This window comes from Cydia splendana, chromosome Z, assembly GCF_910591565.1.
Source record: "Cydia splendana chromosome Z, ilCydSple1.2, whole genome shotgun sequence".
In the NCBI taxonomy this organism is placed as follows: domain Eukaryota; kingdom Metazoa; phylum Arthropoda; class Insecta; order Lepidoptera; family Tortricidae; genus Cydia; species Cydia splendana.
Genome location: NC_085987.1, coordinates 3,486,441 through 3,513,562, shown reverse-complemented (window position 1 = coordinate 3,513,562; position 27,122 = coordinate 3,486,441). Strand labels below are relative to the sequence as shown.

Here is a 27,122-nt window from a genome sequence, read left to right as displayed (position 1 = left end):
ACACGATGAATCAAACAACAACTTTGCTCCCTTGTAAAACAAATAACTATTAACTTTAGCTGACCATAGAGCTTTGTTAAAGTCCGCACAGCGATTGTAGATTCAAGTTCAAGCCAAGATGGCGGCTGTGGCCAAGATGGCGGCGCAGAGGGGGAGGGGCGCGAGAGAGGACGCGTGGTCGGCAAAGTCGCGGGCGTCTGGTACGCAGCCCGCGCAGGTGCAGCGCCCCTGGTGGCAGAAACCTGGCTCGTCGTCCTCGCTCAGGCATTCCTGGAGAAGGATAAAGGATTCACGTCAGAATGGGAATATTTGTAATTTGAAGAATGAGAGATATGACTAGCAAAAAGCAGCGCTTTGTAAGGGCTCGCGGAGGTTTTCTACCTTAACGTATTATCATGCCGCGATCAGAAAGGGATTAGAAATGACAGATTTCCATACACTTATGTCTAAATCAATATGGATTGACAGCTATCTCAATCCCTTTCTAATTGCGATTCAGTAATACCGAACCGGTTGCTGTCCGGTACGCCTGTCTGTTACAGCTTTTACTTTGTCCTTTAAAAACGTGTCCAGACGACAGAATCAAATTGCCAATATCATCCACACGTAATATACAATTTCATAAGTGCTTATTACATCCTACACGGCCGCCCAGTACTTTTTGTAAGGAACCCAACTGGCTTTCCTACATAATGTTGGGTCAGCGAGCCAATGTTCTTGAATTTATTTTTGCGTCCACTCCACACAATTGATCGAAAAACTATCCCGTCTGGACACCTGCGGTAATCACGCTGCTCCGCACATAAACTAACACACACAGTTCCACTAGGTACAGCCAGGGTCCAGCATTAGCTCTATCTTGGGTACTGCTCTTCCAAGTTCTCATTAAAACGTGTCAGATGACCAAAACAGCGTGTGCCTATGTTGCACCAAACCTGAGTTCCACTAGGTACAGCCAGGGTTTAGCATAAGCTCTATCTTGGGTACTAATCTCCTAAGTGCTCATCAAGACGAGTCGGATGGCCAAAACAGCGTGTGCCTATGTTGCAACAAACCTGAGTTCCACTAGGTACTGCCAGGGTTCAGCATGAGTTCTATCTTAGGTACTGTTCTCCCAAGTGCTCATCATGACTAGTCGGATGTCCAAAATAGCGTGTGTCTATGTTGCATCAAACCTGATCGAGTTCCACTAGGTACAGCTTTACTGACGATATCCGGGTACAAAATTACTGACGATATCCGGGCTGGCATGGATAATCGTAAGATCACGGTATTATCGCTTCTGGATTTCAGTAATGCTTTCAACACGGTTGACTTCGACATCTTGTTAGGCATATTGCGTTCTCTTAATGTATCTCCTGCAGTAGTTGACTGGTTTCACAGTTACTTAGTGGGGCGTCGGCAGCGTACAAAGGTGGATTCCTCTCGATCTTCGTGGTGCAACACGCTTGCTGGTGTCCCACAGGGCGGCGTGTTGTCTCCTCTTCTTTTTTCTATCTTTATAAACTCCATCACTTCCAACATTTTGTCCTCCTACCACCTTTACGCCGACGACCTTCAAATATACTCTCAGGGCTCTGTTGCCGATCTATCACAGACTATCTGCGCCATGAACACCGACTTGGAGAGCATTTTATTTTAGATTGGAGCAAACGTTACGGTCTCAAGGTAAACCCTACTAAAACTCAGGCTATGATAATAGGTAGCTCAAAGCTTACTGCTCGGATTGATTTTGGTTCTCTACCTGCCATTGTCTTTGACGGCATTCAGATTCCCTACTCTTTCCAGGTAAAGAACCTCGGTGTGATGATGGACCAGAGTCTCTCTTGGGCGCCTCAGGTGCGTGAGGTTAGCAGGAAGATGTTTGCAGCAAGTGCATCACTCCGCAGACTTCGAAATTTCTTGCCTTACGCCACTAAGATTGCGCTAGCTCAATCCCTCTTACTGCCCATATTAGATTATGCTGATATTTGCTATCTGGACCTTACGGAGGACCAGCTGAATAAGCTTGAGCGTCTCCAGAATCTCTGCATAAGGTTTATATTTGGCCTGCGCAAATATGACCATGTGTCACAATTCCGTTCTCAGCTCAAGTGGCTTCCTATTCGACTTCGCCGTGACTCTCATGTCCTCGCCCTTCTTTATGGCATTCTCTTTAATCCCGCTACACCACCTTATCTCAAAGAGCGTTTCAAGTATCTCTCTTCTATCCGATGTTCTCAGACTCATATTCTTGCTCCTCCTTCATCTACTTCAAAATTTCATAACACCTCGTTTACCTTCCGGGCTGTTCGGTTGTGGAATGCTTTGCCAGTAGAATTAAGATTAGCTAAATCTCTCCCCTTTTTCAAAAATCAGCTGAAAGTATACTTTTTATCTCTGCCTTAAGTTGCCATTTTATATATTGTATATATGTAAGTATAAATATGTATTATGTATATATATATTGTATATTTATTTGTGTATTAGGTTTTGTTGTAATACTAATATAAGTAGTTTTGTAATATGTGTGTTTGTGTTTAATAGTCTCCATATTTTGCTCCGTGCACTACCTGTTGACTTTTGTTTGAGTTCTACATTTCCTGCTACCCAAAGGTTGTCTGGAAGAGATCGCTCTTTAGCGATAAGACCGCCTGTTGTTACCTGGTTCTATTTTTCCGTTAAAATTTCTTTGTAGTTTTACATGTATGTAAAATGTATAATTATTGGTGCAATAAAGAATATTTACTTACTTACTTACTTACAGCCAGGGTTCAGCATCAGCTCTATCTTGGGTACTACTTTCCTAAGTTCTCATCAAGACGAGTTGCATGACCAAAACAGCGTGTGCCTATGTTGTATAAAACTCGAGCTCCATTAGGCACTGTCAGGGTTCAGCATCAGCTATCTTGGGTACTGAAAGTACTGATCTACCCAGTGATTATCATGACGAGTCGGATATCCAAAACAGCGTGTGTCTATGTATGTTGCATCAAACCCGAGCTCCACTAGGTACTGCCAGGGTTCGGCATCGGCTCTATCTTGGGTACTACTCTCCTAAGTGCTCATCAAGATGAGTCGGATGACCAAACCATAATGTGCCTTTGTTACACCAAACCTGAGTTCCACTTGGTACTGCCAGGGTACTGGGTCATTTTGCTGAACTGTACGACGACGCCGACGTTTCGATTGGCGGGCAGTTCCCATACAAGTTGCAGTCGGGTTGTAGTCCGTCTGTATCGGCCCTAAGTCACTGCAGTTTGTATTAATTATGCTTATCTTTATTTATAATTTTAGCAGTTCCAAGCAATAGTAACACTAAAGGCGCCATTCATTAATTACGTAAGACCATTTTTGCCAGCTTTTGACCCCCTCCCTCCCCTATGTAAGAAATAATAAGAATAGGCTGACCCCGTCCCCCTCCCACCAATATAATTTATTTTGAAAAAAATATTTTTATGAATGTTTATTTGTACAGTCGCCATCAGATATATCGGAACGGCCAAGGTGCTCACAAATATCGGAACACGCCTCTATTGTCAGGGCGTTAGAGCGCGTGTTCAGATATTGTGAACACCTTGGCCGCTCCGATATATCTGATGGCGACTGTACCTGTACAAAGGTACTTGAGCTCGTTTAAGCTAACTCTGCACCGTGTTTGATAGCATAGAGTGTGGAAGTATTATTTTAAAGGTCATAATTTCATAGAAATTAAAAAAAAAATCGCATCTTTGTGATCTTACTTAAGAACTATGAAAACCCCCTCCCACCCCCTTGTAAGAAAAAATAAGATATGTTCGACCCCCCTCCCCCAAAAATCGTCTTACGTAATAAATTAATGGCGCCAAAACTGTATCTCGAACTGAAAATACCCGATTTAAGTTTGCTAACACAACATGACTGATCATCACATCGTCAGCGTCACAAAACATACGAGTAAATTGACCTCCGCAGTAAATATACAGCAAGATTGATTGTTCTAGTAGGTATTCACAAAAACTTAATTGCTAAAATGGGAATCAAACCAAGTGAAGCGAGGTGGGTTGAATCCAAAATTGTACCCACTTTGGTATTCATCGTTGTTAATGGCGTAAGCGCCATCGACATTATTGAACTTGAAAACACCACATAGGTATCGTATTGTCTGAATACCCACAACACAAGCCTTCTTACTTAGTCAATTTGTATAAGAATGTCCAATATTTATTTATTTATTACTAACGCCATCTGTTAGAGAAAGAAATAATTAAGATTAGCACGAATGTTAATTCATCATTTTGCCAACAGATGGCGCTAGTAGTAATACAAAGTGTTATTACTTTATTTTATTTTTTTTAGGTTTATAAAATGATATTTTTATGTTTGATAACACATCTAGACATGAATTTAAATTACTATGTTAAATTTCAAACCTAACAGTGCAGTAGTTTTTCCGTAAAGTGTACCACAAGAATGCATAGTTCGTCGATTAGTGATAGGGCTCGCTTCGCTCGCCCTAATTAAGTAGATCATCGTCTTCCTAGCGTTGTCCCGAATTTTTGCCACGGTGGTACGCACACGAGCAGGCGCCGTTCAGGCACATCGTGACGCCGACAGCTCGGGAGCCTGAGAGGTTCTCACATTGGATGTATTCGAGCTGGTGTGTGAGGTGGTCCTCATGAGAAGTGAAGAGAGCTCACCTCATCAGCATGGCACTGTTGTCCCGGGCGCCTCGTGACGTAGCACCGCGGCGGGGTGCCGGCAGCCCTCGCGTGGTACGCGCAGGAGCAGGCGCCGTTCAGGCACATCGTGGCACCGACGGCTCGGGAGCCTGAGAGGTTCTCACATTGGATGTCGTATTCGCAGCTGTCGCCGATCTTTTCTACGGCTGCGAAAGAAAATTAAAATTAGTGAGAGTATTTTTAGAGGTTTCATTATAAAAAGAAATATATTAAATATACTCGCCACGCCATCGCCAGCAGTAGTATATAGGTATAGTATCCGGTACTGATAGGTAGTAGGGGCTGCCTGGCCACGTGTTGTCCACTGAGACGGAGCAGAGCGGAGAAGTGCGGAATCAACCGCTCCGCTCCGGCTCCGCGTCTTCAAATATTAGGCGAATTGGTATTTGTATCGTTGGCACTGCTAGGAGGTAAGTACATGGTGGAGGCGCTGGGATACTTACACTGCAGGCACGTTCTGCGCCGCAAATCCCTCCTTGTAGCGGCAGGTGCCTTTGCACACCATGCCCACTCCCGCGCACTGCCCGTCGTCCTCATCGCCTAGTAGGTTCATGTTTCATCTCAATTGTCGTCTCTTACGCGTTACATGGTAGAGGTAAGATAGTTAGATACTTACACTGCAGGCAGACGTTAGTGTCGTTCTGCGCCGCGAAGCCCTCCTTGCAGCGGCAGGTGCCTTTGCACACCATGCCTACTCCCGCGCACTGCCCGTCGTCTTCACAAGCTTCGCCTAGGTTCGCGTCGCGTACGCATCTGTGAGAGAAATTTTTAGTAAATAAATAATGAGGATAAACGTGTCAAGTTGAAAAAAAAACATGTCATTCGATTTGTCAAATCCAACGAAGAAAACTACACCACATAAAATATCATCAGCGCCATTTAGGAACAGCCCCGCTCGGTGCAGCGCCATCTATTGACATATTGGATAAACTTTGCATTAAGGGAAGAGTTTGTAATCTGAAAGTGACCCATACGGACAATTATGAACTGATGAAATTAGTATACTTATTATATTACATATCTAGGGCAGTAAAGTAAGAAATGTCTGAGGCTTTCTGATCTACTGGACAGAGGTGTGTATACTATTTTTCTGTTCGACTTCGACGGAGCCGGATAGCGGCAACTTCGTTTAGCGCTCGCATTCCGGTCGGAGGGCGGAGAATAGTACATTGTAGGAGAGGACGCAAAACCGCTAAAAGATGGACGAGTGCGTTTGAGTTAAGCGTGAACTGAATGGATAATTGTTTAAAAAAAATTAACTGAATGGTTTTGACATTTTTTTTTTTTTAAACAAGAAATTGGTCCTATAAATAACCTAATTTTATTTTTGAAGGAAAAAGTTGCGCCAAAAAAGACCTTTTATTGATTTTTATGTTTTAAATGATACTCATTGCTGTAGCGAACCGTCACCAATGACAGATGATGATAACAATGAAACATTGTAGTAGTGGTGGTTCAGGTGCTACAGCTATTGCCTACTTTCCAGCTTGGTTTTAGACCATCTATTGCCACATTTCCGGACAGTGGCGTGAAAATAAAATTATTTACCGTGTCCCATTGTCTCGTTGGTTGTAGTGCAGTTGACATTGGCAAAAGCCTCGTATACAGAACGCCTGCTCTTCGGGCAATGCCTGCTCTATATAGCAGTTTTCGTCGGATACGCATAGTTCGCCAATGTCTGTGAAAGATAATCTTTTGTTAAAATGATTCGTTCTTCACGTATATAATCTTTTTCTCAAAAATGGACGGCAAAGTCGACTTTGCCGTCTAAAAAATAGGTCGCGAAGCGCTTAGTTTATGGTCAGTCAAAAATTAAAAAGTTAAAAACATTGCAGTCTCGATTTTGGGACTGCAATGTCGCATACAAATTCCATTATTTGTCGAGTTCCAAACTTTTTAAAAGTTGAAATGGCCATATCAATTGAAGGCACAGGCCCTTTGAACAGCCAAACAGATGATTAGTGCCGCGACTATTTAGTTGTCTCAAATAGGTTGGCGTATTTTCGGCAGAAAAATACACTTCTATTTTTTTATTAAAAAAATAAAAAGGCGGCAAGGGCTTACTTCTGTGAAAATATATACGTAACAACGTTGCTTTTGTAAAATATTTCTATGATATTTATATTTCTTCCACCATTTTTGAGAAAAGCACTATATATGACTCGGCTGGAAGGCTACTTGCTGGCTTCGGATTCAATTAAACGGACTCCCAAGGTCGTCCGTTTAAAACGAATCCTCAGCCTGCAAGTAGCTACTTCCGAGCCTCGACAATAATGTACTATTAATTATTCTATATCGGTGACAACCGTTTTAATAAAACGCCAATCGATACTTAAAATAAATAATATTGTGTGGAAATTATGACGCGACTTTTCGTCGCATTTCATTCTTACTTTTCGAATGGAGTTTGTCGTTAAATTAATTGTCACCTTGGCTACGGCGCGTGGTAGTATAGCGTTCTTGTCTACGAAATTTTAAATGCAAATCATGTATCACGTCCCAAACAATTTTTCCCATAATTCTTCAAACCTCCTAATAACAAAGATTAATTCATTGTATTAAATATATACCTAAAGACTAATGGTGACATTCCATTTCTAACTGCAGCTGCAATACTGTCAATTTTACTATGGAAATTGACAATGACAGCGACGCGTTCAGTACCGGTAGTGCAGCTGCGGTTAGAAATGGAATGTTACCATAAGAGTGGTTATGCCGTTTGCAGCTCGATGAATATGGCGACGTTGTGCGATCATTCAAAAGTTGAAGTTTGACTTTGACTGAAACTAGAGGGCACGATTTTTTTCTCATACACATTTATTTAAATATGAAACATACGGTCATACAAAAAATATTGTTACAATTTCTTCTCTTAATCTAGACGTATAGTTTCCATTTTTATTAAATATTCGTCGCTGGAAAGCAATAATGCTGTAACCCGCACTTCAATTGTATTGCGGGTTACAGCATTAGTGCTTTCCAGCGACGATATTTATGTAGAAGCACGAAAAAGTACCTATCTTGGCAATTTAGCGCGAAACTACTCACGTGCTGCGTGCATGCGTGCTTGCGTGTGTGTGTGTGTGGACTGCAGGCAGATGCTGGATGCGGCAAGCTGAGGACAGGGCGCTATGGCGCTCTTTAGGGGAGGGCTATGTCCAGCAGTGGACCACTATTGCCTGATGATGATGGTGATGACTCACGTGCTATCTTATAACATCTGTTGTTGACGAACTGTGTGCCCGGCTTGCAGGAGCAGGTGTTCAGCAGACACTCGGAGTGGACACCCAGACTGGTGTGGCACTGGATGTGCTGCTGACAGTGGTCACCGAATGATGCAACTGTGGACAAATAGAGGGGTCCTCTCATAGTAAATTTTGTAGTCACAGTAAATTTACTGTCATCTTTCGACACACGACTAAAACTCAAAATGAAAACGTATAAAATTATCAAAAAATGTATATATATGGATAAATTATTTTATTATTTTTATATCATTTTGACCCATGTTCATTCACTGATATCTATGTGTTAAAATTGTTAAATATGAAACGGTGTCGTCACGCCATCTAGCCGAGCACAGGCTAAAGGCTAAACACAAAAAAAAAAAAAAAAAAAAAGGTACGCATATGTACAATTTTACTAGTAAAATGCCACGAATCCAGCAGCACGATAAAGTTGTAATTTACGCTATTGTATACTATAATAACCCATGAACACCCCTAAAGCGTAATAATTATAAATATTTTTAAAATAGCCGAGTAGTTAAGGTCAGGTAGGTTAGTTGTTAAGGTCGCCGGAAGACGCTGGATGCGGGTCGCTTCCAACCGGCACGTATGGAGGTCCAAGGGGGAGGCCTATGTTCAGCAGTGGACGTCTTATGGCTGAGATGATGATGATGAGTCGAGTAGTGGTCCTAATTGTGGGCGCAACTGAAGTAAGCGGTCGCTCTGCCATACTGAATCTGTAGAGCATTTGTGTGGTAACCTCGATTGCATGTCTCTAGTAGTTGAGGTGGTCTGTGCCAGCAGTACACGTTTAAGAAAATGACAGAAAAAAAATGTCGGTAGGTACTGCCTACATTTGAGTTTTAAAGCTCTAGTCAGTATGTGTCAGTGTAGGTACCTACATAAAGTAGGTATAGATATATATGTCGCAGTCAAAAGTGTGAACTGGTCAAAAGAACTTTTAACCGACAAAAACAGGCAAAACTGCTTTTGACTGAGCATGTTGGTCAAAAGTAGTTTTACCTGAAAATCATTGGTTAATAGTAATTGTGACTGTTACTATCAGTCAAAAGTACTCCCAGAAATAGGTAGATTAGGGTTATTTTTTTTTGCTACGCCCTAAAAACGAAACTGTTCCAGATAGGTAGGTTAGGGTTATTTTTTTTTGCTACGCCCTAAAAACGAAACTGCTGCCAGAAATAGGTATGATTTTCAGGTAAAACTACTTTTGACCAACATGCTCAGTCAAAAGCAGTTTTGCCTGTTTTTGTCGGATTAAAGTTCTTTGGACCAGTTCACACTTTTGACTGCAACATATACATATCTTACCCTTCAAGCACGCCTTCTCGGCGTTTTCGGTCGCGGCGTAAATAAACCCGTCTTTGCAAACGCAGTAGGTGCCCGATTTACAAAACGCGTTGTCCGGGCACTCGGGGTCCGTGGAACACACGTTGCCGGTTCGCCCTGAAATTTATAATATTGTGTTAAATAACTAAACAAAAATAGTTAGAATAATAGTTTATAGCCTCGAGCGGGTTCCAAAATTTGCCAGCTTAAAAATACTCTGTCAAGTTGACAAAGAGTCAAAAGTTAATTTGGGGCCTATGTACTATGTTGTGTAAGTAGTATTTGCATAGATGGCGCCATCATAGCTTGCCCCTTTTTCTATGAGATTTGGCTATAATTGTATTATAAAAACAAAAAAATTACACAATTCTAGGAATTGACAGGGCAAGCTATGCTGGCGCCATCTGCTAAATACTTCGACCGGCCAACCCCATTGGTAACCGCTAGTCGTCTTTACGCTTCATCTAGTCGAGTCGAGTGATCTATGGATTTACGCCAATAATCAATTTAATTTCCACATCTCAAAAAACCGTTAACGAATTAGCAACAGTTGTTCGAATTTCAATCTGTTCTCGATTATCGTACAGTTGGCATCATAGTAAGTAGCCTTCGAGCAACACCGGGAAGGGAGTCGGCATTCGCACTATTTCCCCTCTGCCGATGCACATGCCCAACTGAGCATGCACACAACTTGCTCGGTGCGTGTTGTGACTCATCCGTACACGAAAAGAGATCGACGTGTGCAAAAATTGTCTGACGTGTGTCATTTTTAACCGACTTCAATTTCATAGAAGGAGGAGGTTCTGTATTCGGTTGTGGCTATGTTTTTTTTTTATGTATGTTCACCGATTACTCCGAGACCCGTGGTCCGATTTGAGTAATTCTTTTTTTGTTCGAAAGAAAGTACTTCCAAGGTGGTCCCACATTAATCTGGTGCTGTTCTGATGATGGGATCCATGAGGAATTGAGGGAACTCCTCAATTTTTAAAAGTACATGTATAGTGATTTGGGTGTTTTCTTAAGCAACTCAAGCATTTTCTCTCGAAAACCACCAATTTGATGAAGTGCACCTGATGATGATGATTGTTTTGATGATAATCATGACGATTTCTTAAAATGTAGGACGTTCAGCGATTACTCCGAGACCCGTGGTCCGATTTGAGCAATTATTTTTTTGTTTGAAGGGAACTGCCTCCAAGGGCGTCCCACATTAATCTGGTGCTGTTCTGATGATGGGATCCGTGAAGAATCGACGGAACTCCTCAATTTTTAAAGGCACATGTATGGTGATTTAGGTATTGTCTTAAGCAAATCAAGCATTTCCTCTTGAAAACCACTAATTTGATAGAGTGGACCTGATGATGATGATTGTTGATGATAATGATGATGATTTTATAAATGTAGATTACTACGGAACCCGTGGTCCGATTTGAGTAATTCTTTTTTCGTTTGAACGAAGTTACCTCCAAGGTGTTCCCATAATATTGTTGGTTCTAATCTGATGACGGAATTCATAAGGAAATGAGGGAACTCCTCAATTTTTAAAGGCAGGAGTATGGCGACATCGTTGTTTTCTATAGTAACTTAAGCATTTTCCCCCGAAAATCACCAATTTGATGAAGTACAACTGTAGCCCTACCACGAGTTTGATACTACTACATATTCGCTAACGTCTTCGTAACTTACTTTCTGATACATCTTGCTCGCACTAATGGGATGCCAGTACGAGCGAGACGCATAGAAAGTAAGTTACGCACACGCTAGCGAATATGTCAGTGTTAGACTTATGGTAAGGCTCCTGAGGAGTCGGGAAATGGCGGTTGAAGGGTTGGTGGTTCAGGGTCGAGGGGTTCCGTGATCAGGGGTTGATGTGCTGTGAGGTTGAGTTATCGGGGGGTTGAGGGATTGGGTTAGTGGCGGGGCGGAGGATGGATTTTGTTTTTGTGTTGTGACAGAAATGATTTCGAATTTAGTGATGCGCATTATTATGCTTTTCATTCATCCGTCACACGTCACTCATAAACTTTTAACAATGCCTTAAAACTAAAAATTGAAAAATAAAAACTTTTACAAAAAAAAAAGAAAACCGACTTCAAAAAGGATAAAATAAAATATTATCCGTTTTTAAGTATATGCGTTACCAACTGATATGTTTGAAGTCGGTGCCAAGCCAAATTTGAAGCATAGGTAGCATGATTTTAGGGTCTTCGATAAGAATGTGGCTATATGTACGTTGGATTACCTTACACGACACGACAGCAATGATGCCTGTTTGTAGTGAGTGAGAAGTGGGACTGTGTGCACGTTTTCCCCCGCAAAAAATGGCTGAACGCGTTGTATGGTGATATCTTACCGTACAAATCGTTTGGGCTCCTCCCTTCCGACGTGTCGGACGCCGGTGTTGCTCGAAGAGTATGTAGGATGCCGGTCGTCAGAAGGATATAATTTAAGACAAACTTGAGAGCATTTGTAACAGAGTTGAATTTCTTTTGTTTCGTTCGTTTTCAAAACAAATGAAATACAGCAATATTTCCTTCACTATCGATTTCCAAATTCAACCAGCAATTTTTTTGTGTGGTGCACTCAGAATGGGGGCCTACCGCGAACCATACAAGGGTCTGGTATCAAATTAGTTACAAATTTTTTTATTAGAATGTGCCTGGAAATAACCTGCTTATTGTTTAATTTGTGTTTGTCGTGTTGTTTTCTTTGTGCTAGTTTGCAAACAGTCATATTTTACTGATAACATTATCAGCTGATAAGATTGCTGGTTGACAATTATACACATTTCACAAGATTTGTGTACTGGTGTGACTACAGGGTTTTTTCAAAAATCAAATATTATTTATTTATTTTTAATCAAACTAGACACGCTAGACATAGACACCTTACAACATATATATTTAGTATACATCAAAATCCCATACAAAATGACACTTAACGCAAACGCGTACGTCACGTCACGTTATCGAATGAAATTTACACTAGGTGTACATCAGTGGTGGGCAAACTTTCTTCATGGGGGGCCAGAAAGTTTAGAAAATTTAAGTGGAGGGCCAGAATTGTAGCCAAAATTTATTTTGATTTGTGATAATTTGATAATCGTGGGCCAATGCCACATGCATACTAATTATTTCATAGGACCGGCGGCGGGCCGGATAAAATCCATTCGCGGGCCGCAGATGGCCCGCGGGCCGTACTTTGCCCACCACTGGGCTATTACAAACGTAAAAATAAAAATAAAATGTTTATAAAGCTGCAGTGTTGAATCAACAATTCGTATTCATTCGCAGGCAAGCCGGAGATGTTTTGGCTTTCCTATTCTTCGTGAGCTGTGGGACAAGTCTGAATATTAGGAACGCCGGTGAACATCGAGTTCTAAGTAGTGGACCCAATGACATCTACCGGTGGAATCTCTCAAGAACCTCTAAAACACAGGCAAGACATCCTCCAGACTGAGCATAGTAGCGCTACCCCTTCTGCCACAAATATACGCTAGTTTTACTCCATTTTCGAGTCAAAGTGTCTTTGTGTGACGCCCGTGTCTTTCAACGGACCAATCATCACGGCACGGGACTCGCTCACCTCGTCCCCCTCACCCCAGTATTTTTTGGCAGCATCGGTTTCATGAAATAATTGCTCTAAACTCCGTCTAGAGGATTCCTAGTCTATGCTCTATAATTACTTAAAATCAAAATAAACTGAATAAATAAAAATAAACTTCAAGGAAAATCCCTTGAAAATGTGCGTCATACTATTATGTTTACATATTTTATGACACTTGTAACGTATAATGTAAACTAGTATATTAATTAGTGTAATAAACTAATAAAGATAAGGAGCGAAGGCTGTAATGGAAACACTTCATCTTGTGGCGTGAGATTAGATAAATTAGTTGCCATGCTAAAAAAATTGGATTTTCTGTATTATGCCTTCAAACGGGCCAAAATAGCGACCGAATGGGCACCATAGAATCCATAGATTACCAGAGGCAGAGGCAGACCAAAAACGAGATGGCGAGATGAAGATAGTCTGTATCTTTTGGTATTTAAATAAAAGTAAACAAACAATTTGTACATTTTCGGGTAGTTATATTGGTTAACCAACCAAATATAAAACCGCCTGGATTGATTCGGTTAAGTTGTGTTCTAATGTATGGGGAAGACAAACAAATTGTAGCCAGCCTTTTATGAATGTAGTATGATACCTTTGGGTATGGTGCTTTACCCACGCTAGCGACCCCTTCCCTCCCCCTGCCGCAACCTCCCCTTTTTGCATGAAATATGTCCCGGTTGACGGATTTTATTAATTTTTGAGTAAAGTATTAGATTTAGGAATAAAGTGTCAAGGTAAGAAATAATCCTAAATAAATTCTAAACAAAAAAGGTTATATGCAACTTTTTGGTAAGACTCACCATATTCATGTATTAACTTGTTGAACTTCCATATAACATAGTACGTGATAGTACTGAATAAAATCTTATACGGAGAATAAGCTTGCAAGGTTATTCTCCGTTTAGGATTTCTAATTATGTTAAATTGAACTTCAACAAGTTAAGAAACGGTTAAATTTTGTCGAAGTTCATCTAGCCATAACATGAATATGGTGCGTCATATCAAAAAACTGAATATGACCTTATTTGTTGAGAATTTAAAAGGGATTATTTCTTTTATACGAACAGCTCTAAAAGTTCAATTTTACTAGACGATGTAGAAATAGAATACGTGGATAGCTACATCTACTTAGGTAAACAGGTATCATTCTCTAAGACGAATAACGAAGACGAGGTTAATAGGCGAATCACCTGTAGTTGGAATAAATATTGGGCGCATAAAGACATATTGAAAGGTGACTACAAGCTAAGTATGAAAAGAACTGTGATGGATACCTGTATTCTACCCTGCTTGACGTATGGGTCCCAGACTTGGGCTTATACAAAAAACATTAAAAACAAAATAAGGAGTTGTCAACGAGCCATGGAACGAAGCATCCTAAACCTAAGAAAAATAAACAAAGTAAAAAGTATAACAATTAGAAAAAAGACAAAATTGACAGATGCATTACATCATTCATTAAAACTGAAATGGCGATGGGCCGGACACTTAGCAAGGAGCACAGACCAACGCTGGACCCTCGCCGCTACCAAATGGGCCGGTCCGGTTGGAAAAAGGAAAGTCGGACATCCACGACAAAGATGGGCGGATGATCTTGTTAAAGTAATCGGCAAAAGCTGGCTAACAGCAGCCCAGGACAGAACGAGGTGGAAGAATCTGGAGGAGGCCTATACCCTACAAGAGGGGTCCCTATAAATTAAGAAACGTAATAAAATAAACTAATATCGATGTAAATTATGTATTTGGGAAATAAAAAAAAAGGCTTTATTATTATTATTATTATTTCTTTTATAGACACTTTATTCCTATATTGTATACTTTCCCCAAAAAATGAAAAAAAACTGTGAACCGGGACATATTTCATGCAAAAAGGGGGAGTTGCGGCAGGGGGAGGGAAGGGGACGCTAGCGTGCGTAAAGCACCACACCCAAAGGTACATTCATAAAAGGCTGGCTATAATTAGTTTTTCAAAAACCACAATTTGACCGAATAAGATCAGTCACCGAACGACCAGGCTCCAATTTCACCACGGTGACAGGTGCGAAAATTGTAAAACATCACTGTTGCTGACGTCACAGGCATTCATGGGCTACGGTTACCGCTTACCATCGGGCGGGCCGTATTCCTGTTTGCCACCATCATTGTTTTATTAAAAAAAACTTTATTATATCGGAAAACAACAGATATTTCTCTTGCTAAGTTTATGACAATTGTCACAAGAAACACTACAATTGTCACGAAATTCCGACATATAACTCATTACCTGTCAAGAATTACCTACAATTCTTCTAAATCTTGACAATTGTCAGAAACTTCGCGAAAGAAATATCTGTTTTTTTCCGATATAATAAAGTTTTTTTAAATAATACAACGATGGTGGCAAACAGGAATACGGCCCGCCCGATGGTAAGTGGTAACCGTAGCCCATAGATGCCTGTGACGTCAGCAACAGTGATTTTACAATTGTCGCACCTGTCACCGTGGTGAAATTGGGGCCTGACTTTAACCTACATTATTTGATCATGTAATGTTTTCAACTAGCATAAGGAGCCATTTGAGGGTAGATTTTGTTTACTTTTATTTAAATACCTAAAGGTGCAGAGTATAGACTAATTTTGCCCAAAACCGTGACGAGTGAAAGCAGACAGGGGAGGTTTTTGCCCAGCAGTGGGACACATTAAAGGCTATAAAAAAACGGAGTGGGTAGAATCAATGAATAAATAAATGCGAAAGTATGTCTGTCTGTTACCTCTTCACGCTTAAACCTTAAACCGCTGAACCGATTTGGACTTAATTTAGTATGGAGATAGTTTGAGGCCCGGGAAAGGACATAGGTTAGTGTATATCAACCATCATCATTACACGCAGATGAAGTCGCGGGCAGGAGCTTGGATAAAAGCGGTCAAGTGCGAGTAGGACTCGCGCACGAAGGGTTCCGTACCATTACGCAAAAGCGGCAAAAAAAATTTGCACACACGTTTGTTGTATAGGAGCCCCACTTAAATATTTACTTTATTCTGTTTTTAGTCTTTGTTGTTCTAGCGGCAACAGAAATTCATCATCTGTGAACATTTCAACTGCTTATCTATCACGGTTCATGAGATACAGCCTGGTGACAGACAGACAGACAGACAGACAGACAGACAGACAGACAGTCGGACAGTCTTAGTAATGGTCCCGTTTTTTCCCTTTGGGTACGGAACCCTAAAAATACAAGTTGTAAGCAGCCGTAAAGAAACTAAAACACCGGGATTTGAACCCTGGACCACCAGCTTCGTAGGTCAAAAATTAAAACGGCCAATTATAATACTTTTACTATTCTTTGTATAACAAAAACGAATGATGCAACAAACTCATAATCCATCTTTTTTACTGGTCAAGATCCCACGGTCCTATTGTATACTTCTCAAAATCAAAAAGACCTAAGTAATACTAAATTATTACTAAACTATGCTCTTTTGTTTGAATAGGGCATAATCAAAGTTTGACTCATTATAGTAAATTAGGCTTTATTTGTATGACGGTAAGGTTTAGATTTGATTGCAGTATTTTTTCTAATTAAAGGTCATTGTTCGATCATCTTTTGACCTCAATAAAAAGTGTTGGGCGATATAGCCGAAGCTACGCGTTCGGTTTCGGCCGATGTCGATACCGATTTGTAGCCAACTTATAGTATTTTTATAAATCGAAGGGTACGCTGACAGCTAGGGTGTCATTTTAATACAATTTTGCGTTTTTAACCGACTTCCAAATCTCAAAGAAGGAGGTTATCAATTAGGTTGTATTTTTTTTTATAGCTTATAAATTATATGGAGATGAGATGACACCTGTTAGCTTACATGGGTAGATTGTGTGTGTATATTGAAAAATGTATGTATATTGATATTGTGGGTTTTTTCATTTTTGTTGCACTCTACAATCTAAGCAGTATGCAATTTTAAATAGAAGAGTTTTTAAAACTTAGTATGGAATTATTTTTTCTCTTCTAACTCTTATAATAAAAACATCGAGAAAAGTTAATCGAATAGGTATGATTAATATAAATTTAATTTAAAGTATGACTCACGCTAGGCCGGGCCGTGGCTGGCCCGGCCACGGCCCGGTCTAACGTGAGTCATCCTTTATTGTGTTAAAAATATCTTACATAATGACAATCTTTTTATGTAGCAGAGGTTGTCTACAATCCTCTTACCGTCGTTTAAGTGTAGGTATATCTTGTACTATGTGTAATTTGTATCAGTGTATGGGCTAAAAGCCTGAAATAAACGATATTGTTTTTATATTTAACTCTTAATTAAGTAGTCAGGTTCGTTTTTCATACGTGTAGTTCTTTTTATTTCTTTTAAGTTTATTAAGCTATGTACCTTCGAAGTTGTTCAACTCGTAAAACTTGCAGACTTATCGATTTTCCATTAATGGTTCAATACATTGAGCGGCTAACGCTAATAATTGAGTAAGTTCTGCTACCGCTGAATTTGAAATTCGAATAGGTAGTCTATAGCTGTCCCTACTATCGCTGTTGATTAGAGTTGAGTGTCAGGACGCAAACGATTTTCGAATGTCTACGTTCGCAGTAGTTAATTTAAACGTTTATTAACTGACGCGGAGTGATGACGGGTCAAAAGCTGGGCAGGCTAGGCTAGGACAACATAACTCTTAATGTTTTATTTGCGATAAATAACTATAATTTGAAGGTCATAGTAATGATTTCTTAAAGGAAATAGTAGAACTAAAGATATTTTTGTTGTGCAAAATTACGACCAATTTGCTCTATTAAGAACGAATTTACAATAACATATTTTTTAACAAAGTGATTCGCACGAAACCAAATTTGTCATTAAACCGAAACTGATACCAAATTACCGGTATCGAGATCATTGATCACCGCAATCGATTCTATTCGCTCGATTCGAAACTAGAGCAGCTGCGTTACTCTAAACAAAAACGCACCTTAATTCCAACACAATACAATTCATTTTCCAACGTCCGTGCGTTAATTCGCATTAGAGCCTTTCTTTAAGATCAATTGATAACCAATTAAGCTGAAATGAACTTTATAGTGTATTAATTTGAGTGCAGTTTTGTTTGTCGCTATAATAGATAGTTTTATTGAAATGGAACGTTCAGTTTGAATTTCGAAGACGCATGAACTGTTTTAATCGCTTTGTTGTTTTCATTACCTATTGAGTGGAAGCGAGCTGCCTCACGCTTTGAAATTAGAAGGTTATGTATATCTGTCTCTGTCGTTTTTGAAAGAATGATAGAGACTGATGTGATGTAACCGTGTAATCTAGAGACTCAGTAACGGTCAAGATAGTGCTTTATGGCAGTTTTTGTGTTAAACTTTAATATCAGTGATCGTTATTTATGTGATTAGTTGTTTAGTATTTATTTATATTTTTGGTGCGTTGTTTCTACCGCCAATATTGAAAGAGACTCTATCATTGTCAACATTGTTAGGGTAACTTTTCAAGATAGCATTTTTTGTTGTCCCACTGCTAAAACTCGAAGTCCGTAGGACTAAAAGACTGGGTATGTATATAAAAAAATGTAAAACTGTACCTTAAATATTATTTGTGTGTGACAAAATCGCATTTGAAGTTCCAAAAACGGCGAAATTTGCCGTTTTTCGCGTGTCCCAGTGGCGGCATAGCCCAATAAAAAAAATCATAACTTTGGATGTACGCAACGTATTATGAATAACTTTGTATTTTTATAAAGAGCATTTTCTAGAGAAGTGATTTAATCCTTTCGATAAATTAATGCGTTATTTAATAAAACAAGGGAAGCCTTTTTATCGTTGTCCCGCGCGGCACTTGTTTTGTTATGACTTAAAGATACCCCCCAAAATCTTCTTTATCTATTGAATAACGGTTAGATTAAATTTATGACGCAATAGTGCGGTTAGTTGGGCATCGATTGCCATCGAATGTGGACGCGGAAACAGTTTAATTTATATAAAAACAGGTAAGAATCTCTTTCGATATATTTTGGTACGACTACAATGACATTTGTATGGACGCTTAATATGTTGGTTCACAGTCGAAATAAAAATGTGTATTTTATAATAATAGTTGCAAATATAGTGTTAAAATATAGAAGTGAATTGGTTGTATTGCGTAGGAAATTTCGCAAAAAAATATTATTAGCGACATTTATACGGCTATTTTGACCGCACAAATGTCGATTGTGGCATACAAATGTCGACATAGTGCCATAAAAATGTCGAAAAGGTGCCACACAAATATCGCTAGGGTCTTATAAATGCCACAAAAATAATAAATAGTGCCATAATAAATTAGATACTGCTATACAATGTCGAAAAAATGCCATATACATGTCAAATGCGCCTTACAAATGGCTAAATAGTGCCACACAAATGTCGATCTTTAAACGTCCATATCTAACTAACTATAAAAAGTAGAGTGATGCCTCGTGCAGTATTGTTTTTTGTTAAAAACCCTTCCTATAACTATGATTATAAATCAGATTTTCCAAAAAAAAAATTCCATACAAATATCGAAAAAACACCCTCTTCAAAAATTGACCCGTTAATTGTTAATTCGTGTAAGTATCTAATTGCGGAAGCTTGAGAAAGTCCTATACAATAAAATCCGTTGCAGATTTAACTTAACTTTTCCATTTTTAAGAACACGAAAACACGAAACTACCGCAAAAGCCACAACCGCCCGGAGAAAGCGGAGTAATGTGTTTCGGCAAGATGGCGGCAAATCCATCTTTTCCGGTACACTCAGCATCAATATATACTCTGGCAAACCCACTTTGTCAGTAAAAAAAGTGGCGAAATTCTATGGGAGGACAACCTTTTACGCCAATTTTTTTTTATTTGCCGCCTTTTTCTACTGACGGAAATGGCTTGCCAAACATACCTCTCGCGTCAAACGACGGGCCCTATGACAGTTACTCGTAAAACTAGTCTCTTTAGGTTGGGCTTAATTAAAAAAAATCAAGGAATATGTTTTTATCGTGTTTTTATTACTTAAATGTTACATTTTTGAATAAATGAACGTGCCATACTTCCAACAAATGTCTATATATCCAGACCAAGAAAAATCTGCAACGATTTTGATAGCACACGCAGTGCAAGTGTTATTTATTCGTCATAATTTCATAGAAGTTTGACGTTTAAAATAACACTTCCACTGCATGGGCTATCAAAATCACTGCAGACTTTTCTTGGTCTAACTATACAAACATTTCTCGTGACAGCTACTTTGGCAGCTACTTCATAAAAACCGGGCAAGTGCGAGTCGGACTCGCGCACGAAGTCCGTACCATAATGCAAAAAAAAAACGAAACATCTGTGAAAATTTCAACTGTCTAGCTATCACGGTTCGTGAGATACAGCCTGGTGACAGACAGACGGACGGACGGACGGACGGACAGCGAAGTCTTAGTAATAGGGTCCCGTTTTACCCTTTGGGTACGGAACCCTAAAAAAGTAGTCTTAGGGACTAATGACCATAGTTCGACTCCAGCTATGTGAAAAATGGGTCTCTATAATTTCCCAAGTAGTTTTAAATCATAATGTATTGTTTGTCCGAATTTTCGTTAGTCATAATTGGTTCTTCTCAGAAACGCGTAACTTTTCGGAATTGCCATGAAACAAACCTAACCTAACCTATCTACAGAATACCTTACGAAAAACCCTGCAAAGTTAACGGTTTCAGTTTTATGACTAACGATAATATGACAAACAATACATTAAGACTTAAAACTTTATGGGAAACAAAGGGACCCCGTGAAAAATACTATTATACTTCGAAAAGTTTTCCAGTACGGCTACCACCAGTTTTGACATTGACATTTAGCTCGCGTCTACGGAAATTACTTTCTATACATCTTGCGTGCACTAATATGCGAGATGCATAGAAAGTAGGTTGACAAAACTGGTGGTATAGGTACAGGGAGGCAGATACTTTTGACACCTTGTTTCATCCGCTACAATCTTCGAGCAACACCGGCTTCCGACACGTCGGAAGGGAGGAGCCCAAGCGATATCTTACCGTACAAAACGTTCTGCCATTTTAATTGCGGGGGAAAACGTGCACACAGTCGCAGTTCTCACTACATACAAAATCCAATCTGTAATGACGACACAAATACATAGAAAATGACACAAGTCAAAGACAAGTCTTGTACAGCTCGATCTCTTTTAGTGTACGGATGAGTCACAACACGCACCGCGCTAATTGTGTGCATGCCCAGTTGGGCATGTGCATCGGCAGAGGCGAAATAGTGCGAATGCTATTGATGCCAACTGTACGATAATCGAGAACAGATTGAAATTCGAACGACTGTTGCTAATTCGTTAACGGTTTTTTGAGACGTGCAAATTAAATTGATTATTGGTGTAGTAAATCCGTAGATCACTCGGCTAGATGAAGCGTAAAGACGACTAACCGCTAGGTTACCAAATACCAATGGGGTTGGCCGGATCTATCCAATATCGTATTTAGCAGATGGCGCCAGCATAGCTTGCCCTGGCAATTCCTAGAATTGTGTAAACATTTTGTTTTTTATAATAGAATAGAAAAAGGGGCAAGCTATGATGGCGCCATCTATGCAAATCTTTGACAGTTGCCAACCCCATTGACCCTCACTTTGTCAATGTGGAAAAGACGTTAGACGCTTTTAACTTTTGCGTTTGTACACATACTCCACTTAATTTATTTTCTAATCTCGCTCGCACTATGCGAGTACGACCGAGATGCATAGAAAGTAAGTTACGCACACGCTAGCGAATATGTCAGTGTCAAACTGGTGGTAGCCGTACTTATACCAAAGAGAATTAAGTTATACCTACTTACCACAGTCACATCTACACTTTATGGAACATCAAAACAATTTCTTAGCACAAAAGCATGAGAATGCATTCTGTGACGTCACAATGCGGCTTCATTCCTCTCCATTGATTATGAAATAATTGAAAGCGCAAATGAATGTTTAATCTTATTTATACTCGTATTTGTATTCCCATGTGACATTACGAATGCTTTGAAACAAATTTGCTAGGAAACAATCGTGTAAAATGTTATTTTATTAGACAGATTGTCGTCATTCAAATAGGAAGTAAAGAAAGATAGTGTGGGAAAACATCAAGACTATTCTTTAAAGTTGTTTAGGGCATTTAGTAACTGGAGACGTCATGGTTGTCATTTTCTTTACGAAACAGTCTGCCGATTTTTGCGGGGGAGGGTCGTCAAATGTATTGCTTTTCTACATGATTTGTACGTAACGTACAAATTAATAGCCATGTCAGGCCATACAAAAGTTTGCACAATTGTACAAGTTTTTCGGCAGAGGGGTAAGCTCTTAAAGGCGACTCCAGTTATTAAATGCTGTAAAGACCTCTAAGTTATAGTTAGATACGGGAACTTTCATTCATGTATTGTATTTTAGCGCGAATAATTTGCGTTTGTGTATTAAAGCTAAAGGAGAATATTTTAAAGGTAAGTAGTAAGTTGTGTTTTAGTTAAATCATTTTAGATTAAACGACATTTTGTAGAAGACGAGTAAAAAAGAAAAATATTCCTAAATATTTTTGGGCCAGCCTGTATTAATATGCAGGTCTATATGAGAACTGGCCTGGCCTGGCGGTACAGGGCCAGCGCGAGCATCGCACCGCCTGCGCGTGCAATGGCCGGGGGCGGGATGTGGCTGTACAAATGCAGGTCCGTATGAGAAGTACTCACGTTTCTCCGGCGCCTGCGCGCTCGCCCGCTGAACGTTGGCGGCCACATACAGGGCCAGGGCGAGCACCGCCTGCGCGTGCATTATGGCCGGGGGCGGGATGTGACTGTACAAATGCAGGTCCATATGAGAAGTACTCACGTTTCTCCGGCGCCTGCGCGCTCGCCCGCTGAACGTTGGCGGCCACATACAGGGCCAGCGCGAGCACCGCCTGCGCGTGCATTATGGCCGGGGCGGGATGTGCTGAACAAATGTAGGTCCATATGAAAAGTACTCACGTTTCTCCGGCGCCTGCGCGCTCGCCCGCTGAACGTTGGCGGCCACATACAGGGCCAGCGCGAGCACCGCCTGCGCGTGCATTATGGCCGACGGGCGGGATGCGACTGAAAAAAATAGCTTAATTAATGCGTGGACGTGGGTAAGGTTGGGGTCTTGATAGTGGCGCATCCAGACCTGGCAAACGCGCGCCACTAACAATAAGAGAAAGACAGAAGATGGTAGTTACATACATATTATACAGACAAAGAATGTTAGACATTAGTTGACATTACAGACGACAGTTTACACTGCGAATGCTGTCTTTGATATTGAAGACATGAGTAAGGAAGCGCAAAAACGTTGTAATTGCGGGCGGAATGTATATTAGGTAGGACAGATGTAATGCATATAGGTAATTATTTTCACATCGTATTTTTACGGAAACTTACGAACGTGTCTTGCTATTTCAGTCAGTCTCGGTGCCAAAAGTACTGAGGTTGACTGAAGTAGCATAACAAATACGAACGTTTCTGAGAAAATACGACAATTAGTTTGCGTGTTCCAATTTTAAGCGCCAGTTAAACTGTTCTATTATATAAACCATGCCTTAGTATGTCACCGGCTTTTCTAATGTACACTTAATATAAAGCAAACTTAGAGCAAATTCTTATCTAGGCATATTCATACCGCAACCAAAATACTACGAACTCTGATCGCGAACAATGACTATATAGATTTGGATGTCAAGTAATAATGGTGTTAAAATGGTGATTGTTTTACTAAGGTAAGATAAGATGATTAATTATTACGTTGGAAAAAAACAGTCACGGGACAGATAAGCCCTGTATGTAGGTACCCTGTAATAGTTAGCTTTTGGCAAGGCCGTTTTGAGATTAGGAAGTATGAACATCTTGTGGGAGGTACGAAAATATTTAGATTAAAAAAACCGGCCAAGTGCGATTCGGACTCGCGCACGAAGGGTTCCGTACCATTACGCAAAAAATCACGCGTGTTGTATGCAAGCCCCACTTAAATATTATTTTGTTTTTAGTTGTTATAGCGGCAACAGAAATACATCTGTGAAAATGTCATCATCATCGTCTTACAAAACATTACAAAAAATATATAAACACATTATAAAACACCTAACCTAGGGTGCCGCCGGCAGCGGGGCAGGGCCCACGCTGCCGGTGGTTAGGGCCGCAGAGTGAGGAACCGACGTACTATACGCGCCGTGTCCAAAATTACCGCCTTCTGCATCTGACCCTTGATCCAACCACCTAGCGAGAGTCTCTCTAGGTGTTGGTCGAGACTCTTCGCTATGAGACCGTTCACTGACACGACTATAGGAACAATGATCGTCGAGTCAACATCCCACATGGCGGTTATCTCGTGAGCTAAGTCTAGGTACTTGCTGGACTTGTCCTTCTCGGCCTTCACGAGATTCTCATCATGGGGGATGGTGACGTCGACGAGCACGGCCCGGCGCTGCGATCGATCTATCAGCACGATGTCAGGTTTATTGGCTACAATAGTCCTGTCAGTGATGATAGATCGATCCCAATAGAGCATGGCAGGACCATTTTCGAGAACTGGCGCAGGTGAGTACTTGTAGTACGGCACTTCTCAGTCCACAAGGCCGTATAGGAGGGCAAGCTGCTGGTGAATAATCCTGGCTACGAGATTATGTCTGTGCAAGTACTCGCCGTTAGCAAGATGAGAACAACCGGAGATAATATGCCTGAGTGACGTTAATTATTATTATAACATTAACAAGACGAATTACTAAGCAAAAATAACTTAGGCTTATTTTCGTTACGATTTTCTTCGTGAAGTCAGAGTGCTTTTAAATAAACATCATTACTCCGTCAATACATAGTAATTGTAGTCAATTTAGATAAGATCTACGAGAAATTAGGGCGCCCCCAGACGTAATGGTAAGCCGAAATGTTCCGCCCCACCGCCTTAGGCCCGCTTCACACGGCGCGCACCTGAGCGTGGCGGGTGGCTCTAAATACTTGAAATTATTGCTTCTTAGCTAGTTTAAGACTATTACACTAGATTGTTGTAATGTTTATGTCTAACATTCTTGTACCTAAAGCACTACAAGCCTTAATTAGTTAATTTGTGGCTTTCCATCAGATAAGGGTTTTTATAACCGCGGAAATCGAAGTTCGCAAATTTTGGACATCTTTCTCTGTCACTCTAATTACCCTTCATTGGAGTAAAAGAGAAAGATCGCCGCAATTTGGGGGCTATTCATAAATTACGATATTTCAAATCGGATCGGATGATGGTAGCATGACGTAGGAGGAAACAGGGTCATTCGAAGCACGATTTTGGGATGATTTTAGGGGGGGGGGGCTCTAAAATCGTCAAAATCGATGACGTAATTTATGGACAGCCCCTTGCGAACTTGGGTTTTCGCGGTTGCCCCCCTGGTGTGACCCAGCCGAAACATCGGATTTAAGGTAAAATAATGAAATTAAACGCGGTAGACCCATTAATATCATTAAATATGCATGCAGTTTTCGATACATTGCGGTATTTGGTCGATTGACTGAATTAATTGTACATATTGTACTTTGTAGTTAGCAATGTATCGAATATTGCATGCAAGATCTATGAACCCTCTAAATTGTTATCGAGGCATGCTGTCGCTGGTTCACGGCTAACAGCTTGGTTCTAAACAGCAACAAAACCTACGCGATGCTGTTCAAGACTACTTCTAGGAATAATGAGAGGCTAGACATAAGAATGATGGATCAAATAATAAACTCTGTTGACAATATAAAGATACTTGGAGTGTACATCGATAATTTATTAAATTGGAAAGAGGAATTAAAATCTGTTGAAGACTCAATCGCTTCGGGTTGTTTTGCTTTGCGTAGTCATAGGAATGAACTGACTATGGAACAGTTAAAATTTGTATATTTTGCTCTCATAGACTCCAAACTTCGATATAGCATAAGGATCTGGGGTAATAGCTATAAATACAATATGGATCGCGCTTTTATTGCACAAAAAAAAGCTATTCGCGCCATGGTGCGTATCCCGCAATGGGAATCTTGCCGCGAACACTTTAAAAAATTAAAGTTAAAGATTTTGACAGCTCCGTCTCTTTATATTTTAGGTCTCTTGACAAGCGTCGTGAAACATCGAGATTGTTATGAGTCACAGTCTGAAATGGAATTGAGACTACAGTCGAGAACAAAAAACTTTCCTGTAACTGCAGCCTCGCGACTAGCGGTGGTCTCGCACACTGCCAGAGATCAAGCAGTGAAGTTGTTTAATAAGTTGCCTGTCAAGTTCAAATCTATAACATGTCAAAAGTGACCCTCGCTCGTTCTAGCAGCATGTTAATACTCTTAAGTCCAGGGGTGGATTTGCTAATGAAGTCGTATTGGAAGGGCAGCGATTTACTGGAGTCGAAGCAGCTGAAGCTTTTTCTAAGTTTTTTTCTAGCGTATTTTTGTGTGATTGCCCTCGACTAGATGTAGACTCGCTTCAAAATTGCAACCAGATCGGTTCGGCGCAATGTATTAATATTACAAACATATCTATTCAGGAGGTTATTGCTGGTATAAAGAGACTGAAAGCTAGTAGTTCTATTGGACCTGACAATATTCCAGCGTATATACTCAAAGGATGCATAGACCAGCTAAAAGTTCCTATTCATTTTATGTATAATTTAGCACTCTCGACTGGAACATATCCGAAGCTGTGGAAGACAACAAGGGTTACGCCTATCCCGAAGACTAGTGACACTGACAGTGTTGACAGTTACAGACCTATAGCTGTACTGTCAACATTGGCGAAGTTATTTGAGTCTATCGTCCATAAAATATTAGCAGTTCAGTTAAAACCCTTTTTGTCCAACTCCCAGCATGGTTTCAGAGCAAATCGCTCTGTTAACACCAACCTCCTAATATTAACAGACACTATCTCTGAGTATCTCGACAGGGGTAATCAGGTCGATGTCGTGTATTTCGATTTTAAAAAGGCTTTCGATCGCGTAGACAACGACGTGTTGATGAGCAAGCTGAATGCTCTAGGCTTCTCGCCAAAATTATTAGCTTTTTTTGCCAGTTATCTACGCGATCGAAGGCAGTACGTTCGACATGGGTGTTTTATTTCAGCTCCGTACCATACCAGATCCGGCGTAAGTCAGGGCTCGATATTGGGTCCTTTCTTATTTGGGATAATGATTAACGACTTGGAATCGGTCGTCAAGTATGCAAAATGTTTACTATATGCCGAC

At 40.3% G+C, this 27,122-nt stretch overlaps 1 protein-coding gene across 2 annotated transcripts; it reads right to left on the bottom strand.

Moving 5' to 3' along the window:
• Window positions 1–22,850, bottom strand: LOC134805310 (prion-like-(Q/N-rich) domain-bearing protein 25). Of its 2 annotated transcripts, none has more exons than XM_063778628.1 (7): window positions 22,745–22,850; window positions 9,257–9,391; window positions 7,904–8,041; window positions 6,249–6,378; window positions 5,317–5,453; window positions 4,659–4,846; window positions 1–270 (listed from the first exon to the last, which is right to left on the bottom strand). In XM_063778628.1, the coding sequence occupies exons 1-7, from the start codon at window positions 22,824–22,826 to the stop codon at window positions 109–111; spliced, it is 972 nt and encodes a 323-aa protein (XP_063634698.1). In that variant the 5' UTR covers window positions 22,827–22,850; the 3' UTR covers window positions 1–108. The 2 variants fall into 2 exon arrangements, with proteins under 2 accessions (XP_063634698.1, XP_063634699.1); XM_063778629.1 differs by lacking the exon at window positions 22,745–22,850 and adding an exon at window positions 22,606–22,704.
• Between the last annotated feature and the right edge of the window lie 4,272 nt (window positions 22,851–27,122).